Below are 23,659 nucleotides of genomic sequence, written 5' to 3'. Positions count from 1 at the left end.
TTAGCTTCAAAAGAGGTACCATGTACTGGGGCCCCAAATGTGGAAAGAACAAGCAAGGTACTTGCCCTGAAATTTTAAAAAAGATTTTATTTATTTATTTTTTATTTTTAGAGAGAGGGGAAAGAGAGAGGGAGAGATACATCAATGTGTGGTTGCCTCTCACATGCCCCCTACTGGGGACCTGGGCTGCAACCCAGGCATGTGCCCTGACTGGGAATCCAACCAGTGACCCTTTGGTTCGCAGGCCTGTACTCAATCCACTAAGCCATACCAGCCAAGGCGAAAGTTTTTATTTCAGCAGGAAGAAAAGAGACATAGATATAAGAATTTTAAAACTATTGGAGATACTGTAATGAAAGTGGGAAAAATTTTAGAGACTTTGGAATTTGAAATGAGGGAAGGAGCAAAGATGTGAAAAATGACAACAGATTAGGGAGTTTCCAAGGCAAAGATGAGAGAAAGTTCTTTCTACATTTCCTTTTTAATTTATTGGTTGGATTCCTGGGAGGTTATATAACTAAAAAGTCACTTAGGCTGAAGAGCTTCACATTCTAAATGGACTAAACTAACATTTCCCTTGTAACAATGAGCAGTGATAAATTAATTAGAGGAAACCGGAGTTTTGGTTCAGGAGGAGGAGGGAGGGTAAACTTTGAAATTCCCAAAATCTTAAAGGTGAAAGGTTCTTAAGAAATACTCTGGCTCAGCTGGCCACATGACACCTGGTGTACAACAACCACAAATGGCCCGTGAGTCTATGTGGCCACCATCAGCAAGAGAGGACTTAATGCTGCCTGGGGGTTTCGCACCCTTTGCCAAGAGCTCTGTTATGATAAAAGTCAAAGGTAGTAGGGAAAGGATACCTTACTTGTCCTCGGGATGGTGATGGGCAAAGCAGGCTTCCTGGAGGAAGTAATGCTTTAGCAAAGTCTTAGATGTGCAGTAGTTAGCCAGGTAAAGAAAAGGAATGGTGTTCTCAACTGAAGGAACCATAAAGTCAAAGACAGAGCAGCATGAAAAAATGAGGCATGTTCAAAAATTTATACATACTGGAGCATGGCTGGAACATAGGGTGTATGAGAAAACTACTATTCATGGAGGGAGGCAGGAACCAGAGGTGATGAGGAGTACGAACTATAGGCAGGGAAGTGACATGGTTAGATATGAGTGCAGCTCTCTCTGGCAGTATTGTGAAAGACGGTTTGGGGAGTCCACAGACTGAGATTAGCTGATCTTGAATATTAATTAATACCCAAATGTTCCAGTGAATGCATATATTTAAAGTAATAATGTCAATAATTTTCTTCTTATAGCAAAACTAGAAAAATTAACTATAGAAACATATTTTCTTTATATCTGAAATTATACTATATATGTTATCCTCCAATCTATTTTTTTACTTACTATATACAGTTCTTTGTCTACCACATGATATTTGAAAACATTCCAGATGCAAATTAGACAACTGATTTAAATGTCTATATTAAAGAATCTACTTACATCCTTTAGAGTAATAATGTTTGGATGTTGTCCATAACGAAGAAGAATTTCAATTTCTTCTGTTGGGTCTCTCTTGCTTTTATCAATAATCTAAAAAGCAAATATTAATCACAAAATTTCATGAACTGTATATTTATAAACCTTAAGCATTTATAGCCACAGACCTTGTGTAGCATCTTATAGAAACAATGTACATATAAGCCATTTATGAACCAGTTTTATTCAAGTACATGGCCAGACTGTCTAATCAAAATTCAAAAGCCAGTCTTGCAGCAGATGTCAAGGCTGCAAAGTAAATTCTATGCCATGAGTCACATTCCTACCAGGTCTCTCCAGTTTAATTTTGTAATAAGTTTAGGACTTACTAAAAACTCAGAAGCCTCAGGAAAAGGTACCAAGAATATGGTTAACAGCTTTCTTTCATCCTTAAACAATTATAAACTTCTGGGAACTCAGTCAATTTCTAAGCCTTGTCAATATAGATAATTAAGAGCAATATATATATATATATATATGGAACTATATAAAACACCCACTAGCATCTGTTTATTGAATTAACTTCCTTTAATAAAATGCTTCAATGGAATATCCATCCCATTAGTTGTAAGCTACTTATAAAAAATTAATTAACAGTTAAATAGAACAAGCTTATTTTTGAAGCTAGGCAGAAAGCTAAGCAGAAAACCACATCTAGAATTTTACTAGGCTAGAATTAAGTTTAATTATTATAATAAAGCTCTTTAAAATACTAATGTAGCTTTCCAACCCTCTTATGTCAGCTGCTGCTTTAAAAATTTTTTTAAATTTATTTTTAGAGAGAGGGGAAGGGAGGGAGAAAGAGAGGAAGAGAAACATCAATGTGTGGTTGTCTCTTGAGCACCCTACTGGGGACCTGGCCCACAAACCAGGCATGTGCCCTGACTGGGAATCGAACCAGTGACCCTTTGGTTCGCAGGCTGGCACTCAATCTACTGAGGCACACCAGCCAGGGCTTAAACTTCTTAAAAATACTTCTCTTAATGTTTTAATCTGCTAAAGTATTACTGTATTTAAATAAGATTTACTTTTATTTCATCCAAAAGGTTGTTGGACTCTGGTAGGCAGCTCAGCTGGTTAGAGCACTGTCCTGAGAAGCCAAAGTTGTTCACTCTTTGGTCAAGGTACATACAAGAATTAACCAATGAATGCATAAATACATGGGACAACAAATTGATGTTTGTTTTTCTCACTTCCTCTCTCTCTAAAATCAATCAATAAAAAAATTTTAAAGGTAGTTGGAAATAAATTCTGTCACTTTCATATTTTCAATTTTAAAAGAGCTTAGTAACAATATACCAATGATGTATTATAGAATTGTGGCCCCGAAACCTCTACAGTTTTATTAAAGAATGTCACCCCAATAAATTCAATTAAAAATAAATAAAAGCTTAGTAATTAACGTATGCAATACCCAAATGCTCCAGCAACCTAGCTTGAAAATCTCAACATGAGCCAAATCTGCTGTCTAAAAATGGAGTTAGCTATAAAATAGTTTTATGTTTGGAAAACACGGAAGACAAACATATAGGTGTCCACTGTAATCAACTGTAAATGATAGTGTGGAATTAGGCAAATGGGTGATTGAGAGGAAAGGTATAAGGAATAGACATGCTAATTCAAGTGATATGATTTGCAGCTAGTCCTTTGAAAATTGGAACACACTGGAAGTGTTATTTTTGGCAACATTCTTTCTGATCTGCTAATTTGATCCCAGCTTACATTAAATCCATACTTGTGCTTGTGGATCTTAGATCTGTAGTCATTTCAACAGAAATCAAGTTATGCTAGGATTGGTTTTATGAATCTAATTTAAGTCACAAGAATCCACAAATAGCTTCAAGATAATCTCAAGGTTTTGGTAGCTCCTGGCCTTTTTTTCCTTTTTCTGATGTGTTTATGGATATAAGATACATCCTTAAACTGCCTGCCAAGTGCATAATTCACCTTCTCTCCTTTCATGTAAGCAATTTGAAAATTTCTAAGTACCCCAGATTTCACTATGAGCAACGAATACAAGAGCAAATTAAAATGTATTTCTGGTTTATCCTTAGAATTGACAGAAAGTGGCCCTGGCTGGTGTAGCTCAGTGGACTGACTGCCAGCCAGCCTGCAAATCAAAGTCTAGTGCACAGGCCTGAGTTGCAGTCCAGGTCCCCAGTAGGTGGCGCAAGAGAGGCAACCACCCAGGATGTTTCTCTTCCTCTTTCTCCCTCCCTTACCCCTCTCTAAAATAGGCAAATAAATAAATAAATAAATAAATAAATAAAACCTTAAAAAGAAGAGAACTGACAGAAAGCCTTATGGACACTGATGACTTTTTAAAGCAATTAGATCCATGTTTAGAGCAATTAGATATATGCTTAGAATAGTAAGAACAATTTTTTGTGTATGTCTTCCCAGATATTTGCTATACATATATAAAACATTCATTTTTATTTTTATATATGAAATCATATTATATATCTAGATAAATAGATAGATCCATGGAAGTAATAATAATTAATGCCTCTCTCCCACTAACTAAACACAAGCTACTCATACTTACAGAATAGTTCTAAGGTTATAAGTCAGTTGAAAGCTTTAGATATTACTTGAATTGCCTGCGATGGGAGAGAACAGGCTACCATTGTAAGAAGTGAAAAGGCAGAGACTTGAATATCATATTTGTTCACATATAACTAAAGGTTTGCAGCTCAAAATTTATCATAGAACTGTGTGTCTTGGTTTTGGCTTAGAAAAATCTTACTGCCTTAAATACCTGGTAAAATTAAAACAACTAGTGATAATAAATGTTATGACAGTGGCTCTTATTTTTTTATTGGTTTACATATCCTTTTAAATGTGAAGGGAGTGTGAATCACTCTTTTTAAAGATTTTATTTACTTATTTTTAGAGAGAGGGGAAGGGAAGGAGAAAGAGGGAGAGAAACATCAGCGTGTGGTTGTCCCTTGTACACTCCCCACTGGGGACCAGGCCCACAACCCAGCCACATGCCCTGACTGGGAATCAAACCGGCGACCACCTGGTTTGCAGGCTGGTGCTCAATCCACTGAGCCACACCAGCCAGGGCTGAATCACTTTTTTATTAGAAAAATGTAAACATACAAAATTCGGTATACAATTTTGAGGAATTCCTTGACACCTTGACCATAAAACGGGAGGCTTTTGAGAATAGCAGGGGTGCCACAAAAAAATCAGGTCAGACGTAAACTGGTGCTGTCCTGAGCAAACTGGGTGTGCACTACCTTCCCTTTAGCTCAGAGGGGAATCCATGATTCCCTGATGATCACTAGCCAGATATTTAAATTAACTGTAGCTTTTTATAACAAAAGACATATTTACCATGAATAAAAACTGTCAAAGTTGCATTTTAGATATTTTATTTATTTATTTTTCTAGGGAGGGGGAGGCAAGGAGAAAGAGAGGTAGACAAACATCAATGTGTGGTTGCCTCTTATGCACCCCCTACTGGGGGCCCAACCTGGCCAGAAACCCAGGCAATGTGCCCTGATTGGGAATCAAACCAGTGACCGTTTGGCTCACAGGCCGGTGCTCAGTCCACTGAGCCACACCAGCCAGGGCTGAAAGTTGCATTTTATATCTAAAAACATTTACCTTCACTGCAAACTCCATGTTGGTGGCTTTATGTATACATCTCTTGCAAACAGAGTAGGAGCCAACTCCAATATCTTCTTTTACTTCATAACCATCAGTAAACTGAATACTGTTCCTGTGCAACTGCTACAAACACAATTAAAAATTGATAAAGAGTTCTGTAATGACTTTGGTACATGTCATAATAGGGGAATATGTTACTCAACATGCATTGTTGATATTAAGTATAAATGACTATCAGTAAAAATAAAAATCAATCTTTAAATCATTTATTCTATACCACATATTTTAGAAGTGTCTACAATAAAATGTATAGCATAAAATATGCCCTTTAAAAAAGCTTACATTAAAATGAAAAAATTAAATATGTACAACAGAAAATGCAGACCTGCTTCATAAGGGTCGACAGCCTTGCCTGTGACTGAGCCCTATTCTACTCCCCAGAAGGCCATAGGTCTTTGAAGTACCTCTGCAAATAGGGAGAAGTTTGAAACCTCTGGTAGAGAAGAAAAAATTTAGCAGGATTCAGAATTAGAACATCTGGATTCTTGTCTCAGATGTACCACTTGTAGGTTGTATAACTTTGAACTTGGGTTTTCTCAGAGGGTAATGGTGAGGATTAAATAATGCATTTGAAGGTGATACCCATTATCAAGATTTTGGACTATTGGGAGGAGCCATACCTTCCTTTCTCCACCCTCAAGTCATAGCTTCAATACAACTTCTTCTAAAGAAGCCATTAATCCTGGGTTAAGGACAAATAACATGGAAGATGATGAACAGCAAATTACTGGTTCCATAACAGGGTGAGAGAAGTTGTGCTGCCCTGGGCTACACTGATAGGAGACTCCCCCATGCCTATGGCTTCATATAGGTTAAAACTTGAGTTCTATAGAATATGTTTGTAATTTCTATATTTGGCATAGAAGTTATGACTTTCAAACTTGCAATACATCACATGGTTGTCATAGTAAAAGGGACAAACTATTTCAACATAAACTCTGTTCAAAAACTAGTGTTTAAATTGGTTCTCTAGAAAGTGGAGAAAGCAAGATGATTGGCTCACGAAAAAAACTTTAGCGTGAAAGCAATTATCAAGGGAATTCAAGGACTAATTAGACCCTCAAAACAATCCCCTCTTATGATTAAAAAGGTAAATGAAATTTATCTTTCCATAATACTAGGATGAGAAGAAATAAATCTACTGTTTTGTACTGGTTCTCTTTACTAACATTTAATTTACTAGTCTGGTCTCTTGTTACAAACACCAACACACACCTAGGAGCCTGCTTCTGTAGCTTTTACCTAATTTTTCTCCAACTCTGATAAACAGACGGCATAATGAGGGAAGAGGCACCCTAAGGCAGCACCCATAACCATTTCTGCCTAATGACAGTGGGGGCTCCAAAAGAACAAGGACACAAAACTTGACAAACTTAAGATTTAAGTTCCTTTTTATTTCTTATTATGTTTCTATGGCAGAGGTTGGCAAACTATGGCCTGTGGGCCAAATCTGGCTCACTACCACTTTTTGTAAAGAAAGTCTGCCTGGCACACAGCCATGCTCATTCATTTTGGCATTGTCTATGGCTGCTTTTGTGCTGAAGTGGCTGAGCTGAGTAGTCACCACAGAGATCATATAGCCTACAGAACTTCAAATATTTATCATCAGCCCTTTACAGAAAAAGACCCCTCTTCTAAGGCATCAGGGAACCAGGAGACAGACCTCAGTTCATCAGAGCTGACTTGACAAGAAGCAGAGGCTGAAAGAAACTAGGCCTGATACACATTTTGAGGCACAGGAGAGGGGAGAGACAAGATGGTGATACTTATTTTAACTTTCTTAGAATTTCCCCTTTCAAGTCACATAGGTATACAGGATTCTGTTGTATGCAACCTTTTCAAAGGCATATGAAATAAATTTCTAAAAGTAGTATCAATGATATAAATGTATTTTAAGCTGCCCACTTAAGTCAGCAGATCAAACTTAATGTAATTATTCATACAATGAACTATATCTTACAACATTTCCAATTTAAAATTACTTAGACATTCACTCACCTGAACAATTGAATGCACACCAACTGTCTGCATAGCTTGGCTTTCATCATCTGAGGTAATAGCAACAAAACTAAACCCTCGAAAAAGCTGATGTGCATTAGCACTAGGTGGAATGCCAGGTGAATCTGAAAAGAATAATAAATTACTAAGAAGGTAATAACCTTGAAAGGTAAGTAAGAGAAGAATTGTCCATATTACAATCTTTTATACTTGTTCTGGAATTCTACTCTCATGCACCTAGTACTTACAGGATAACTCTGTGAGGCACTGTATCAGATCTGTCCTAATGGTTTACTGCCACAACCCTAATATCCCAGTCCCTCAGAGCCCAGAAAATAGCTAGCTCATTTAAGAATATAATAAATCAATGAATTATTGGGTTAATGCTATCCTAAATTAGCACTGTCCCATAGAATTTCCTGCAGTGACGAAAATTTCCTTTTTCTGTGCTAATTTAATATGGGAGCCACTAGCCATATATCTCTTGAACATCTGAAATGTGGTTAGTGTGTCTGACAAACAAAAGTTTTAATTTTAATTAATTTAAATTTAAATAGTCACATGTGGTGACTAGCTACCACATTGGATGGTGCAACCCTAAATGGTAACCTGACAAGGTTGATCTACAGATAATTTAGGAGAAAAGAATTTAGTTCAGTGGTCCTGGTACATAATGTCAGAATCTAAAAATTTAAACTACTAGTTAAAACTATTATACATATATATATATTTAAGGATCAAAAGTAATTTCCAGGACAATCATGGTATGTATTCCTTAAAATATATTCATGATATAACATGTATTGTTATTCAAGTTATTTACCGGGATTCATTGACATTAACAAAAGAGAAAAATACTTTTATAATATAGTTAATGTTCATTTTAAAGACAAACAATAAATATGTGTTATTCATAAATTTAAACATATAACTAGGCACACTAATATTTATAAACATACCCTAAATGCTAAGGGCAAGCAAAAAACAAATAGGTAAATCTACTTAAACATCAACTGCATATAAAGCTCTTTTTGAACATCAGCTTGATATGCTCAGCAATATATATTTAGTAAATTTTAAATCAATGTGACAGTATTATACTGAAGACTTCTGCTAAGAGAACCTATCTAGGCAGAATACATATAGAACTGCTCTATTCTGAGATTTTTCCTCTATAAGGACAAACTGTATTGAGAAAGCAAAGTAAAACATCACTACATATCATCAATTCTATGCCTATCACTGTCCATGTATTTGCTAAAATTCTGTTCATGTATTAATCCAAATTTCTAGGGCTATTTTATAAAAATAATAAACGCCTATCAATGCTCAATTATAGATTGTGGAGATTTTGGCTGGAATGCTTTATAGAAATATACGTAAGTACACTTTTTATTTATTTGCTTGTTGATAAATCTGGGGTCTGGTACACCTAAATGAGGAAGTATTAGAGTGCAAAACGCACCATTATATAACATACATACATATCCTAATTAATGAAATACAGGTTATCATTTCAAAGATTACTTCTCTATAATAGTCACTGTTTATGCAATTTTAGGATAAACCATGATACAGGATATGATTTATTTTGAAGTTATCAATCCTCACATAAAGTTATACTTGGGATTTAAACTTTATAAGTACTTCCAGAATACCACATAATATTACAGTCTTAAAGGGAACTATTTATACTGAAGAGTATTTCATGTAAAAAGATCTACAGGTAAATAAATACTAACATAGTTTTTCCACATAAATAGTATCATTAAGGTACAGTATAATTTGCTAAAAGATTTAACAAGGATCTTAACTGCTATAAAATGCTATAAAGGATTTACTAATTACCTAGTTATTACGGCAGGAATGGGGTATGAAAGGGAGATATGAGGATAGCATAAACAATTAAGCTGGAAAAGATTTTCTGATTGAACAAGGAAAATGCCTTATCTTATATTTGGGTTTTCATATTTTCTTCTTACCTTTGGGAGTTTTTGCAGTAAACTCAGGATCAAAATAGAATGTATCTTCAGGCCTGCCAGTTGCAGGTTTAAAAGGTGGATGGATTTCTCTTCTGTATAGTTTCTGGAAAAAAGAGAGAGAGAGAGAGAGACTTAGACACGTGTTAATTATAAAAAAAAATTCAAGCAAATTTTGATTTTATACTTACATTCCAATCTATTGTTGAGAAAAATGAATGTCTTTTAATTTCTTCAACTCCATCTGGTCCTGCGCCTATCAAAAATTAACCAGTTTTGATTAAATGGTAATTTTATTTCAAGGAGGCATATGTACTGTTTATTTAGTCTTTGCTTTTAATATTTGTCCTACTAGTTCATAATCACACAACAAAAACAAATATCCACTTCCCCATCCCTGGGAAAAAACCAAACACCAACGAACACACAAAAGAAACAAAATAAAAATTTTACCTAATCTGTTTGCAGGATTTCGTTTGAAAAGCATTCGTAAAAGACTCTGGGCTTCAGGACTCAAAAACTGTGGCATTCCAAGTTTAGCTCTAAATAATAAATCCACATAAAATAACATTTTATTTTTGGAGATATCTGTATTTTACTTTTAACTTTTTAAGTTAAACTTCTTATTTTAAGATAGTTGTGGATTCATGCTCAGTTGTAAGAAATAATAGAGAGAGATCCTGTGTACTCTTTTCCAGTTTTCCCCAAAGGTAACATCACACAACTATGGTACACTTTCACAACCAGGATACTGACATTGATACCATCCACTGATCTCCTTCAGATGTCTCCATTTAATTGCATTGTGTGTGTGTGCACATGTGTTTAGTTCCATCACATGTGTAGGTTTCTGTATCCATCACCACAGTAATGACACTGAAGAGCTGATTGCCAGCAGGATCACTCATGCTGCCCCTTTACAACCACACCCCACTTGCCTCCTTCCCCAATACCTAACAGTGCTGGCAACCTCTAAGCTAATTCTCCATTTTTATAACTTTGTCATTTTAAGAATGTAAATGGAATCATACAGTAGGTAATCATTTTATTTACTCAGCATGAATTCCCTTGAGATTTATCCAAGTTATTGTGTGTACCAAGAGTTCATTCTTATTCACTGCTAAGTAGTAGTATGCCATGGCATGAATGTACAAGAGTTTGATCATTAATTTATCTATAAAAGATATCTGGATCATGCCCAATTTTGGGCTACTACAAGTAAAGCTGGTATAGGTTTTGGTGTGAACACATAATAATTTTAGTCCATACTGTCCTAACGAACTTTTTCATTTTTCCGAATTTTGCAAAAAGCACTACTGTGAGAATGAGATCATCTGAGCCTTAGTTCTGGCTCTTTTACTAAGCACTTTGTGACCTTGCGAAAGCCAATCAATTCCCTTGGGGTTGTTACTGTGTTTTCTCTTTTTTTATAAGCAAAAGCATTGGATGTTAGATCAATGGTTCTCAAAATGTAGCCTTGGAACCCTTTTTCAAAAAGAATTTTAAAAATCCAACATTTAAAACTGCTAAAAGAACATGTGCTTCATGCCCCCTCCCCCATTCCTTTTAATAGCCCTGCAGGGAAGAGGAGCTGGTGGGAAAGGGATCTGTGGAATATCTAAGAGTTTGTGGTACAGTCTGAAAACCACTGGCCTGGATGAGCTTGAAGGTCTGTTTCAGCTCTAATATATAATTTTAATCTTTTCTTCAACCTACAAATTAAGAAAACCAATGAACCTATAAGTATAAAAATAATAACAGAGCTGGGGAAATGGCTAGCAAAGAAATTTCTATTTCAGAAATAGATCCATTTATTATTCAGTGTGGTGTAACTGAACTACTATGTGCTAGACACTGCTTACTGCTGAGGATACAAAGATAAAGATAGCCCCCAATGGTCAGTAGGGAAGATGGATATAGATAATCCTGGTTAAAAGACAAATTCAGAGGAACATATGGAAAGAGTGCTAAGGGAACAATAGGGGATATCTAATTTAGCACCAGAGATTGTGAAAGGCCTTCAATGCAATTTAAAGGTTGTGCCCAGAGGGGAGAGGGGAGGGAATTTCAGGGGAAAGGGGGAAGAGTTTGAGGAACTAGTATTAAGGACACATGGACAATAACAAGGCAGGGGTGGAGATGGGAGGGAGGTAGGAAGGGCTGGGGGGTAGGCTGGGATGGGGGTAAAGGACAGAAAACTGTACTTGAATAACAATTAAAATTAAAAAAAAAAGGTTGAGAATTTATTTATTTGTTCAGTGGTTCCCCAACATTTTACTGAGTAACATTAATCTCTCTAGACAGTTAACAACAACAAATATTTTCATGATCCAATGAGTTTGGAATGCTAACTATTATACCCCTCTGGTGAAGACACAGAATTAAATACCTTGCATATAAAAGGCTGAGACATCTAGAGTAAAAATAAAAAATCAGTATTTTCCCTAAACATTTCTTTTCAGAACCTCTTCCTTAGAGAGGACCTATTAACATCTTGTAGAATTGGGGTTCTGTTGAACAAATCTGGGGAAACACTGCCGTGTTAGGTAATAGGGATATAGCAGAGGTCTTTAAATAGTGGACTAACATGACCAGATTTATTTTCAAGAAGGTAACTCCAAGGATTGTCTAAAAAGATCTGGGGTGGGAAGTGTTGGTAGGTAATAGGCATTCTACTTTGGAGCTTGGCCCAGTAGTGTGGGTAGGAGATCACCATGGTTCTCAACTGCAAACAGTTCAATGCAGAGGAAAGATTGGGACACAAATATTTTTGAGAGCGAATATGGTGAATACCCGCACATGCAAGAGAGAGGAATAAAAAATGATTCTCAGGTTTCTGGCTGCATGGAAACACCACTAAGTGGGAATACAAGAGGAAAGAACAGCAAATAGAGATTAAAATGTTAAGTCATGCAAGTCACATGTTTTGAGAGAGCTAGAGAGGTAAGTAAATGAAAATATAGGTCTAATGTATGGTAGGTTAAGGAAAGAAAGAGTGATTTGGGAGTATTTAAAACAGTGAGAGTAGTTATAAAAAAAACTAAGGTAAAGCGAGCACAGAGGGGAAGAAAAGCATATTAGAGATAAAACACTGGGTAACAAGGACATTTGAATGGTGATCAGAATAAGGATAATTTGGACATTAAAATAATGAACGCAATTGGCTGAATCATACTGACTATTAAATCCCACAAGTTCATTACATTAAAAAAAGAAAAGTCAAAACTAACATAAAAACCCAACTAACTGGACACCACCCCCACTGAAAGTTAAGTAGGGCTCTGACAAATGGAAATAATTAAGAAAAGAATTAAGCATTTATTCTGCCTTTTTTGTTTGAGCCTCACTTCATGGTAACTAGTCGATGAAGGAAAGCTCATTGGGAAAAAACCAGCTAATAAATAAAAGAATAATAGTAATAGAAAACCACCAGTTTTGAATCCCTAGTAAAATAATTGTTTCAAGTAATGATTATCAAAGGAGGAAGCTAACAGATAAAAGCCTGACAGGGAACTTGACAGTGGAGGGATCAGTTGTAAACATGGGAACTCATCACTTAAAGTGAAACAACCAGCTGTTGTAAGCCTCTTGATGTGGTGCAACAGCATAAGCTATGAAATAATCTTGACAAAAACGTTTAGCCAAAAACAGGATAAAGGAACAAGGTAAATAAAAACTTTTCCACACCCCTAGAAAAAGACTAATTGTTGTGTAACCATGGTAACACTAGAGCCACCAGAACTGGTTTTAAATCCATTCAATTGATCAAAGACAACCTGCCCAGGTGAACCTAGCTGTTGCTGGTTTTCCTTTGTTTTGCAAGCCAACCAATCAGTAACTGCTCTCTGTGAAAATTAGCCAAACAACAGTGGGTTGCCTCCACTAACCACACCTGAATGCCAACTAATGAACAGTCCCACCCAAGTAACCACACTCTTACAGATGATGTCAACCCACTTATGGCTCTGAAAAGTGGCCAACTGTTGAACTCCACCCTTCCCCCAAATCCTATGTAAGAGCAGTGGTCTGCTCTGCTTGGGGAGACTCCACCGGACCAGCATTGCTCTCTCTTACTACAGTAAGCAACAGAACCAGCTTTATGCTTTTTGTTTCAGATATTGAGAGGTGGTCTCATCTTTTCACAAGATAAATTCAGAAAGTAGAATTCTATATTGATTGACTCAGTTTCTAATGGCAGGGGACAAACAGAGGCAGGCCATTCTAGATGAACAGAAGCTTAAGGAATACAACCAAATGAGATGTGCAGACTTATTTTGGGACTATAAAAACACTGTTTTAGACATGGCTGGTGTAGCTCAGTAGATTGAGTATTGGCCTGCAAACCAAAGGGTCACTGGTTCAATTCCTGGTCAGGGCACATGCCTAGGTTGTGGGCCAGGTCCCCAGTGGGGGGCATGTGAAAGGCAACCACACATTGATGTTTGTTTCCCTCTCTTTCTCCTTCCCTTCCTCTTTCTCTAAAAATAAATAAAATCTTAAAGAAATACAAAATAAAAACACTGTTTTAGCCCTGGTGAGCATGGTTCAGTTGGTTGGGCATTATCCTGAAAATCAAAGGGTCAATGGTTTGATTCTTGGTTAGGGCACATGCCTGATTTGTGGGCTCTGTCCCTGTTGGGGCACTTACAGATGGCAGAGGGCAACTGATAAATGTTTCTGTCTCTCATCAATGTTTCTCTCCCTCTCTTTCTCCTACCCTTCCACTCTCTTCAAAATAAAAAAAAAAATATTTTTATTTTTTCTTAAAGATTTTATTTATTTTTAGAGAGGGGAAGAAAGAGAGAAAGAGAGAGAGAGAGAATCAATGTGTGGTTGCCTCTCACATGGCCCCCACTGGGGACCTAGCCTGCAACCCAGGCATGTGCCCTGACTGGGAATCGAACCTGCGATGCTTTGGTTTGCAGCCTGCGCACAATCCACTGAGCTATGCCAGCCAGGGCAAAATAAAAAAAATATTTTAAACACTGTTTTGGGGAAAATCTAGAAAATCAGGTTAAAGATTGGTACTGGACAATATCTAAGCGTTATTACTAATTTTGTTAGATGTGGTTATGTAAAAAAAAAATCTGTACTTTTTAGTGATGCAAAGTGAAGCAAGAAATGACATGTTTGCAATGCTGAAAATATTTCAGTAAATTAGAAAAAAGAAATAAGCAAATGTGGCAAAATTTTGATGACTACTGAATTTCGGTAACTGGTGTATGTGTATTCACTGTATTATTCTATTTTTGCAAATTTATATTTGAAAGTTTTCATAATTAAAAACAGAAAAGCAGGCAGAGAAGGAATAGTCAAGCAAGAGACCAAAAGAGGAATGATTAGAGAGGTAGGAGAAGCCAATGGGAACAGAAAAAACTAAGGGTAGAGGGAATGGCTAGCAGCATCAAATACGCTTCAGAGAGTTTTCTTAACTCTTCCATCTAAAACGGCTCCTGCTCTTGGCTGGTATGGCTCAGGGGATAGAGTACTGGCCTGTGAACTAAAAGGTCACCAGTTTGATTCCTAGTCAGGGCACTTGCCTGGGTTGTGGGCCAGGTCCCTAGTAGGAGGGAGCATGCAAGAGGCAACTGATCAATGTTTCTCTCCCTCTTTTTCCTTCCCTTTTCTAAAAAATTTTTAAAATATTTGTAAAAAAATAAAAAGGCTCCTGCTCTGCCCTCACACTTTAAGAGTACTCTGATTTATTATCTCTATTGCTCCTATTACTATCTGAAATTATTATATTTATTTGTTTAAATATTAATTCCTGTCTCCACCAGGAGAATGCAAGCTCTGTGATACCTCAAAAGTTCTTGTCAGTCTTGTTCACACTGCATCCTAAGTACCTGTAGCAACACTTCAATCATCTGTTGAATGAACTGTGTGAACAAATGATAATCACCTTTCTAACAATCTGCCACTGGTTTAAGCAACCAGATCACTGATGGCAACAGTGAGAGAAGTTTCAATAGAGTGGTGGGAATGAATGACAGACTATGGAATAAAAGAAGCCAAAACTGGTAACAGAAAGACTACTATTTAAAGAGGCTTTGTGTTGAAAGGATGCAGGAAGATATTGCAGAAACTTGGAAGGAAAGCCAAATTAAAAAAGAAAAAAAAAACCTCTAGTGTTTTTTTTTCAACACTAGAGTGTATTTGTTAGCTGAAAGGAAAGGGCCAGAGTAGATGGAGTGATGAAGGTTCAGTGAACATTCATTTACATAGCAAACATTTTGTAACCTTTTTTATTGTGAAGAAAAACATAAGGTACAGAAAAAAAAAAAAAAACAACCCGAAATACAAAGCTCAATGATTTACCACAAAATGAAGAGTCATCTGACCAAGAAATTTAACGTTGCCAGAACCTCTCATCCAATGTAACCACTTTCCTTATTTTGCCTCAGGCTTTTGTGATCTAAATATGAATCCTAAAAACTATGCTTTAGTTTGTTTTTAAAACTTTATAAATAGAATCATATAGCATTAAAGAAAAAGAATCATATAGCATTCATTCTTTTGTATCCAAACTTCCTTTGCTCAACATTCTTATGAGATTTACAGAAATTGCTGCATATAAGTGTGGTCTGTCCATTTTCTTTGCTGTATGGCACACTACACCCATGAGCTAAAGGCCTCACTATGTTTTTACATGGCTTTTGAGCTAAGAGTGGTTTTTACATTTTTGAAGTATTGGACACTAAAGATAAATGTTAAAAGTATGTGACAGAGATCGTGTATGGCCTACAAAGCCTAAAATATTTACATGTAGTTTGTCAACCCCTGCTGTATTCCACTGTATGGATGTATCATAATTTATCAATCCATTCTACAGTTAATGATGGATCCAGGTTCCACTTTTTGACTATTACAAATAATGCTGCTATGAACATCTTTGTGCTTCATTTTTGATGTACAAGTACCTTGATGCATATAAATTGGATGCATGCCTAAAAATGGGATTACTAGATGAAGGTATATATATTTGACTTTGGAAGATAATGCCAAAAACAGCTTTCCAAAGTGGTTATACAAGTATCTGTATTCCTTTCAGCTATGTATGAAAGTTGCCAGCGCTCCACATCCTGTCAGCATTTGTATTGTCAGTCTTTTTACTGTTAGTCATTCTGGTGGGTATGCAGTTATAGCCTATTGTGGTTTTAACTGGCATTTTCTGATTAATGGTGATGAGCACCTTTTGAAAGTTTATTGGCCACTGAAGTCCCTATGTCTCCTAACTACGTTGTTTCTATTGGGCTATCTTTTTCTTATGGATTGACTAGAGTTCTTGATATATTCTGGATATAAGCCCTTTGTTGGCAATATTAATTTTAATGTAGTAACAATATCTCAATCTTTTCTTTTATAGCTAGTGCTTTTTGTGACTACTTTTCCTACCCCAAGGTCACATAGATATTCTCTGATACCCTTCTAGAATCTTTCTGCCTTTTTACATAAATGTATTATTTTTTATTTTATTTTTAAGATTTTATTTATTTATTTTTAGAGAGGGGGTAAGGGAGAGAGAAAGAAAGGAAGATAAACATGATCAGTTGGCTCTTCCACACCTCTAACCGGGACCCAACCCACAATCCAGGCATATGCCCTGACTGAGAATCGAACCAGCAACATTTCAGTTCGTAAGCTGGTGCTCATCCACTGAGCCACACCAGACAGGGCAATTGTTTTTTAAACTGTAGCCAACACTCTGAAATCTCTTTTTTTTTAAATTAGCTTGAAGCATTTACTTTAAAATCTCATCATAACACACCCAGTAGGGAGTACTTACTTAAGGATCATAGTCATTGTTTCTTTTCGATCTTTTCCTTGAAAAGGCAGTGTACCAGTGAGCATCTCAAACTACAAAAAGGCAAAAAAAAAATCAGAGGTATTAGTCAATAAGTATAAAATCTCAAGGCTAGAAGGTAAGAAAGCATCATCTTAATTACAACCAAATTTTTTAAAAATTGCTATATAATAAAATAGGTGATTTATACTTCTATTCTCTTCATTACTGAACTTCCCACACACAAAAAAACACCCCAAACCTTACCATTAACACACCAAAAGACCACCAGTCTGCACTCTGAGTATGACCTCGACGATTAACTACTTCTGGAGCCATATATTCCACAGTTCCACAAAAAGAATATGCCTTCTTCTCATGGTCAATAGACTCCTTACTTAGGCCAAAATCTGCCAAAATACATATAGAACTCATAAATATGCTACAATAATTTGCACATGTAAAGTTTAAACTTTGAATTCCAATATTTAAATTATTAAAAATTCTAATCTAAATTTTTAATTGTTACACATTACTTGTACTATGATTGACCTTAAAAGGAAATTTATGTATAGAGTAGGAGAGAATATTTTAATAAAATGAAGAATTTTACCTGTTAATTTGATGTGACCTTCTTCATCAAGAAGTATGCTGAAATAGAAAGACAAAGTTAAAAAGATCTTTTCAAACCACTAGAAATTTAGAGGTTAAAACTAAATTACTTTGTTAAGCATCAACTCATCACACTCATTCTAAAATATTGCTTTAGACTGTGAATAAGAAGACAAAGGCAAATAAGGCAAAAAGTTATTTTTTGGACACACATAAATAACAAATGCCAAAGATAAAGCTTTATAAACTTGTATTAATGAGCCAGGAGCACTAGAAAACTAATAGAAAAAGAACCAAAGCCTATGTATTCTTCTAAGTTGCTCTTTCTAATGCCTTTCTGCAGAGGTGGCCTAACTAAATTCCTTAGTACTTGTACAATAGACAGAGGGTCCAAATGTTTAAGTCGAATGCATTCAAGTTGTCATTCTCTTGGCCATTTTAAAGGCATCTGACTCAATCATTCTTTCCTAGACTTTTTTTCTGACATGACCACCACAATCCTCTTCTCCTCAACACACCTTCCTCACACTCCTTGGTTTTTATGGACCCATCCCTTCACTGTATACATTCTCCAGTGTTTTCTCTTAGTAAACTGTGAGTTCCTTAGAGAGTTTGACCTTCTTCATCTTGTAACTCAGGGCCTAGCAAGGCACAGAGAAATAAGAAATGCATGTTGAATGAATGGCGCCAGGCTACAAAGGGTCAATAGGGCATTCCAAATAGTTTGGGCTTCTTTTCAAGGGCACTGAAGACCACAACAGGTTTACACGTATGGGTCTGCCCATTTAAAAAACAATTTAGAGGGGGAAAATACAGGGTATTTTGTGAGCTCTTAGATATGGGTTGTGATAAAGAAGAACAAATGGAGAAGGCCTACAAGTTTCTGGCTTTAGCAGATGCACGAGTGGAGAGCAATGTCATTAAATAAGGAGATATAGAAAGGGGTTAAGTACTAAGCTATAAGCCAATTGTATTTCTGGATAGGTATTTTGGTACACTGACTTGAAAGGTCAAGTAATAAACAGTTTCACTTATATTCAAAGCTATTCCATGATACAGACATTTCCTTACTTTTAATACTAACTAAAAAATGTGAAAGCCAAATTTTGTTATAATGATATTTTACTGTGTTAAAAATACTATCAATTTTCCTATGTTATCAATTCAACTATGATTACAATAAAACAATTTACCACTGAGGGTAATTCAGTAGGGATATATTTCTCAAATCTCTTCATAACAGGGGACTTGTTATGGAAAGAAATACTAATCTTGATTATGCTTGATTATAAAGCAGATCAATACATTTAGGAAACATAAAGGGAATTATTAGGCATGGTGGAAATCATCCCCTGTTCTAATAAACATATGACAGTTCTAAAAACAAAATATAACCTCAAGCCATTCTTGATATTGAGAGAAAAAAAGAAAGCATGGCTAAAAGGGTATTACTTACACCTTCTGAAGCATTCTTTTAGGTTACCATGTCTATCTATTATCTGTTAAAGAAAAAATCAACTGTATTCCTCTCAATAAGTTCCCTTTAACTATTAATAATTATTTTTAGCTATATTTATAATAACAGCTTAACGGTATCTGGAAAAATCCTCACAGTGCATAAAACAATTGGCTAAACATTTAAATTTTCCCAAGTTCTGTATGATGGTCTTTACTTGGATCATTTAACAAATGTTATTTCTTTTTTCTAAGTTCATTTTATTTTTTTTAAACTCCTATGTTCTATTTTTTTTGAGATTTATTTATTTATTTATTTTTAGAGAGGGAAGGGAGGGAGAAAGAGAGAGAGAGAGAGAGAGAGAGAGAGAGAGAGAGAGAGAGAGAAACATCAATGTGCAGTTGCTAGGGGCCATGGCCTGCAACCCAGGCATGTGCTCTGACTGGGAGTTGAACCAGTGACCCTTTGGTTCACAGGCTGGCACTCAATCCACTGAGCCGCATCAGCCAGGGCTACTCAATTAAATGATATAAAACACTAACATATTTTTAATGTGAATGTTCAATCTTATGTTTAATAGTTATTTCCTTTGAAGGATTATATACTTGAATATTTGCTCTTACCAGGAATTGTATTTTATGTAATAATAGTTAGAAATTGGGCAAATGATGAGAAAAACTCAGTAATTATCTGGGGAATAAAAATACAATCATAAGAAACATCCCGAAACACAATACATGAAATAACAAACATAAAATGTATAAGTATAACAATTTCTGAACGATCACTTCAACAGGATTCCAAAGGAGCATTTCCTATTTCCTGTTATAACATATTATGTTAATTTTGCATGTAACATTTTAATGTAATATTTAAATTCTTGATAAAGATGATGGTTTTATCAAACACAGAATATACTAAAAATCACTGAATTGTATACTTTAAGTGGATGAACTATATGATATGTGAATTATATTTCAATAAAGTTGTTTAAAAATTTGTTTTCAAAAACATTTTATTTCCTTATTTTTAGAGAGAGGCGAAGGGAAGGAGAAAGAGAGGGAGAGAAACATCAATGTGTGGTTGCCTCTCACATGTCCCCCACTGAGCATCTGGCCTGCAACACAGGCATGTGCCCTGACCCAGAATCGAACCAGCAACACTTTGGTTCACATCCCACGCTCAACCCACTGAGCTACACCAGCCAGGCAAGTTGTTAAAAACACAGAAGTATGTACAATTTAAACATTAGCTTTTTGATAACTGCTATTATAAAAGCAATGAGAAATTTGCTCAACTCACACTTAAAATCTGAAATCATGTGGAGAAGAAAAATTTTAATAAATGATATTTGGAGAAGAGCACTAGCTTTATGCCATACCTTACACCAAAAAATATTCTAAATGGAGTTAAAAGTAAAAAAAGAAACAATAAAATTAGAAAAAAAATCTGATCATGGGATTGGAAAAACCTTTCTAAGAATAGAAGTCATGGAAAAAATCACAAAAGAAAAGATTCAAAAATTCTTCTATGAAACCATCTGGTCCAGGGCTTTTCTGTGCTGGGAGTTTTTTGATTACTGCTTCAGTTTCATCAGCTGTTATCTGTCTGTTCAGGCTTTCTGTTTCTTCTGCATTCAGTTTTGGCAGATTATATTTTTCTAGAAATTTGTCCATTTCATCCCGGTTTTCAAATTTCATAATAATTTCTTACAATTCTTTGTATTTCAGTGGTATTGGTTATAATCTCTCCTCTTTCATTTCTGATTTTGTTTGAGTCGTCTCTCTTTTTTTCTTCATGAGTCTGCTTAAAGACTTTCACACAATGGAGTACTATGCAGTAGAAAGAAGGAAGGAGCTCCTACCCTTTGTGACATCATGGGTGGAGCTGGAGAGCATTATACTAAGTGAAATAAGCCAGGCAGTGAAAGATAAATACCATACAATCTCACCCATAAGTGGAACCTAATAAAAAAAACAAACAAGCGAGCAAAATAGGACCAGAGATATGGAAATAAAGAACAAACTGACAGTGGCCAAAGGGGGTGGGAAGAGGGATAACAGGGGAAAACAGAGGAAGGGCCATCAAGGAACATGCACAAAGGGTGTAGGTTCAAGGTTGGGAGGCGGGGATGGGTGGGGCACGGGGGGGGCAAGGTGGGGAAAAATGGAGACAACTGTACTTGAACAATAAAAAAATAAAGAGAAAAGGAAAAAAATAAAGAAAAGATTGATAGACCTTAGGAAAAAATACTTATATAGGTTAAAATAATATAAAGTAAAAAATAAAGTAGAAAAATGTATTTGTTAATATACAGGGTAGGACCAAAGTAGGTTTACAGTTGTGAGTATGCTAAACAGTCTATTCTGGTATTATTATTTATTATTGCATTATTTTCCATACAAACAACTGTACACCTACTTTGGCCCTACACTGTATGTCACATGGTTACATTCTTAATTTGTAAAGGTCTCTTACAAATCAATGGGAAAACATAACATTCCAAAAGAAAAATGAGCAAAGTCCATGAACAGAAAAATCACACAAAAATACAAACTGCCAATAAATGTGGGTATACAGATTTCAACCTCATTAAAAATCAAAGAATGCAAATGAAAGCAAGATAATATCAGCACAAATTTTGATTAACAGGTATTTAAAAATACGGGAAAACATAGTGTTAGCAGAAATGTGAAGCATAGGTTCTTTAATGCAATGCTGTGGCAGTTGTATGAAGTAATTTTATTTTTTATTACCTCCTAAACCATGATATTACATTCTATTCAACTTAGTAGCATGATTCCTTACTTTTCTGGTTTTAAGTCTCTATAGATTATTCCCAGGCTATGTAGATGGTCTAAAGCAAGTGCAAGTTCAGCCAAGTAGAATTTGACATCTTCTTCTGTGAACATCACCTAAAATAAAATAATATTTGTCTTTATTTTCTTTTTGTCTGTAATTTTCATTTAAAGTTCCATCCCAGAGTTTAAATATTAAAAAATTATAAATATTCTATCATATGTAATTTTACCCACAATTTCTTCATGAAAATTTGCAAAAATTATCAAATCAGTCAACTAACTAACCACTTACTAAATGCAAAATACACCCTATGGGGGAAATGATTTTGCATTTTGTTAAGGAACAGCTATGTTCAGATTGTGTCATTGTCACCCCACTACAGTAAGATAGAAATGAAAAGTGATCTTTAAGATGCAGTGCTGACTTTCTACTTCCAGTTGTTTAAGGGTATGTTGTTGATATATTGTTGCTTCTGAAAAACTATAAGTAAATGAAGCAGGACAAAAGACTAAGATAAGTAACTGATATAAGGTCCTACTTTCAGAATAAATTCAAAAGGTACAAAAAGAACTCTTTTTAACTCTGGTTCTTCAATGCAAGAATCTTGTGCCACTAGAGAAAATATGATAATCATAGTATTGAATAAGACAATGCTTTAGTTGAAACAGGATGAGTATAAATAGATTAAAAATAAAGATTAATTATATACCTCTTTGGATAAGCGTGTAAACAAATCTCCTCCCCTGAGAAAATCCAAAATAAGGTACAACTTCCCTTCAGTTTGGAAAGCTGAATGAAGAAATAAAAATTTTTGTTTAATCCACCATAGTTTAGTTTTTTAGGCTTATATTAGGTCAATTCATTCAGAAATGATTTTTTCAGCAAATTAATAATTACACATACATATAAACTAATTTTTATTTAGAAGATAACCACTGATTTCTTAGTTTCCATGTGGAAATGTTAAATGCAGTGTTTCCTTTTATGGAACCACTAGAACATTTGTTAGATTTTCTACAAGCAATAGTCTCTCAGGAATACAATAGCTCTAATACATCATGATCAATAGGAAAAATTCCCAAAAGAAAAAGACATTCTTAAACATGAAACAAAATACAAAATCCACCTCACTTTACTACAGAAAAAATGTGGGTTTGTTAGCTTTAATTACTCATAATGAGAGTCACAATACATTACCCACTGAGAAAAAACACATATGCCTTTGAAAAAAAGAGAGTCATTAGAAGTTCAGGACATTAGGCATCTTTCTTGCTTTTAAGTTGAGCTAACACATATGGGCTATAAAATGATGGTACATTATTATTAATTAATATAATAAAAGTGATTATTATTACCTGTTCCTATGGCTACCCAGACAGTATAATGTTTAAAATAAACATAAGCTAAATGTGATAAAAAGCTTCTAAAGCTTGTTTAAGTAATGATTTAATTTCAATGACTTTACTATGTGTGTCTGCTAAACACATATAAATATACAGAGATAAATATTTATACAAATTAGTATGTCTGAATGCACTCAGGGAGTGGTAGATGAGATGAAGCAGTGAGGCAGGAGCTGGTTTATAACTTACCATAATGCAACTTGACAATAAAAGGATGATTAACTTCTACCAAGATATCCCGTTCCATTTTTGTTCGAACACGGTCTCGAACTATAAAATAATAATGGCAGTTGCAATAGCTTTCAGAGACAATCTTGAAAACAAAATGTCCTTGGTGCTTATTTTAAATAAAATTGTGCTTAGATATTATAAAAATGTAAAACAAGTTTTATCCATCTTCCTCTTGAAT

At 35.2% G+C, this 23,659-nt stretch overlaps 1 protein-coding gene across 6 annotated transcripts in view; it reads right to left on the bottom strand.

Annotated features, from left to right (window-relative positions):
* The window catches only part of RPS6KA3 (ribosomal protein S6 kinase A3), a 110,106-nt gene that overhangs the window by 18,752 nt on the left and 67,695 nt on the right, over positions 1-23,659 (bottom strand). For all 6 annotated transcript variants that reach the window (XM_045855823.1, XM_045855822.1, XM_045855824.1 and 3 more), the window contains 12 exons: positions 23,440-23,520; positions 22,557-22,636; positions 21,854-21,960; positions 17,591-17,628; positions 17,245-17,387; positions 16,981-17,051; positions 9,648-9,736; positions 9,386-9,450; positions 9,198-9,300; positions 7,216-7,340; positions 5,155-5,280; positions 1,501-1,590 (listed from right to left, as the gene is read on the bottom strand). In XM_045855823.1, coding sequence (XP_045711779.1) covers positions 1,501-1,590; positions 5,155-5,280; positions 7,216-7,340; positions 9,198-9,300; positions 9,386-9,450; positions 9,648-9,736; positions 16,981-17,051; positions 17,245-17,387; positions 17,591-17,628; positions 21,854-21,960; positions 22,557-22,636; positions 23,440-23,520 — 1,118 coding nt within the window. The remainder of the gene's footprint in view (positions 1-1,500; positions 1,591-5,154; positions 5,281-7,215; positions 7,341-9,197; positions 9,301-9,385; positions 9,451-9,647; positions 9,737-16,980; positions 17,052-17,244; positions 17,388-17,590; positions 17,629-21,853; positions 21,961-22,556; positions 22,637-23,439; positions 23,521-23,659) is intronic.

This window comes from Phyllostomus hastatus, unplaced genomic scaffold (genome assembly GCF_019186645.2).
Source record: "Phyllostomus hastatus isolate PE091 unplaced genomic scaffold, TTU_PhHast_1.1 phas_scaffold_12, whole genome shotgun sequence".
Taxonomy (NCBI): Eukaryota; Metazoa; Chordata; class Mammalia; order Chiroptera; family Phyllostomidae; genus Phyllostomus; species Phyllostomus hastatus.
This window is presented reverse-complemented; position numbering and strand designations above follow the sequence as displayed.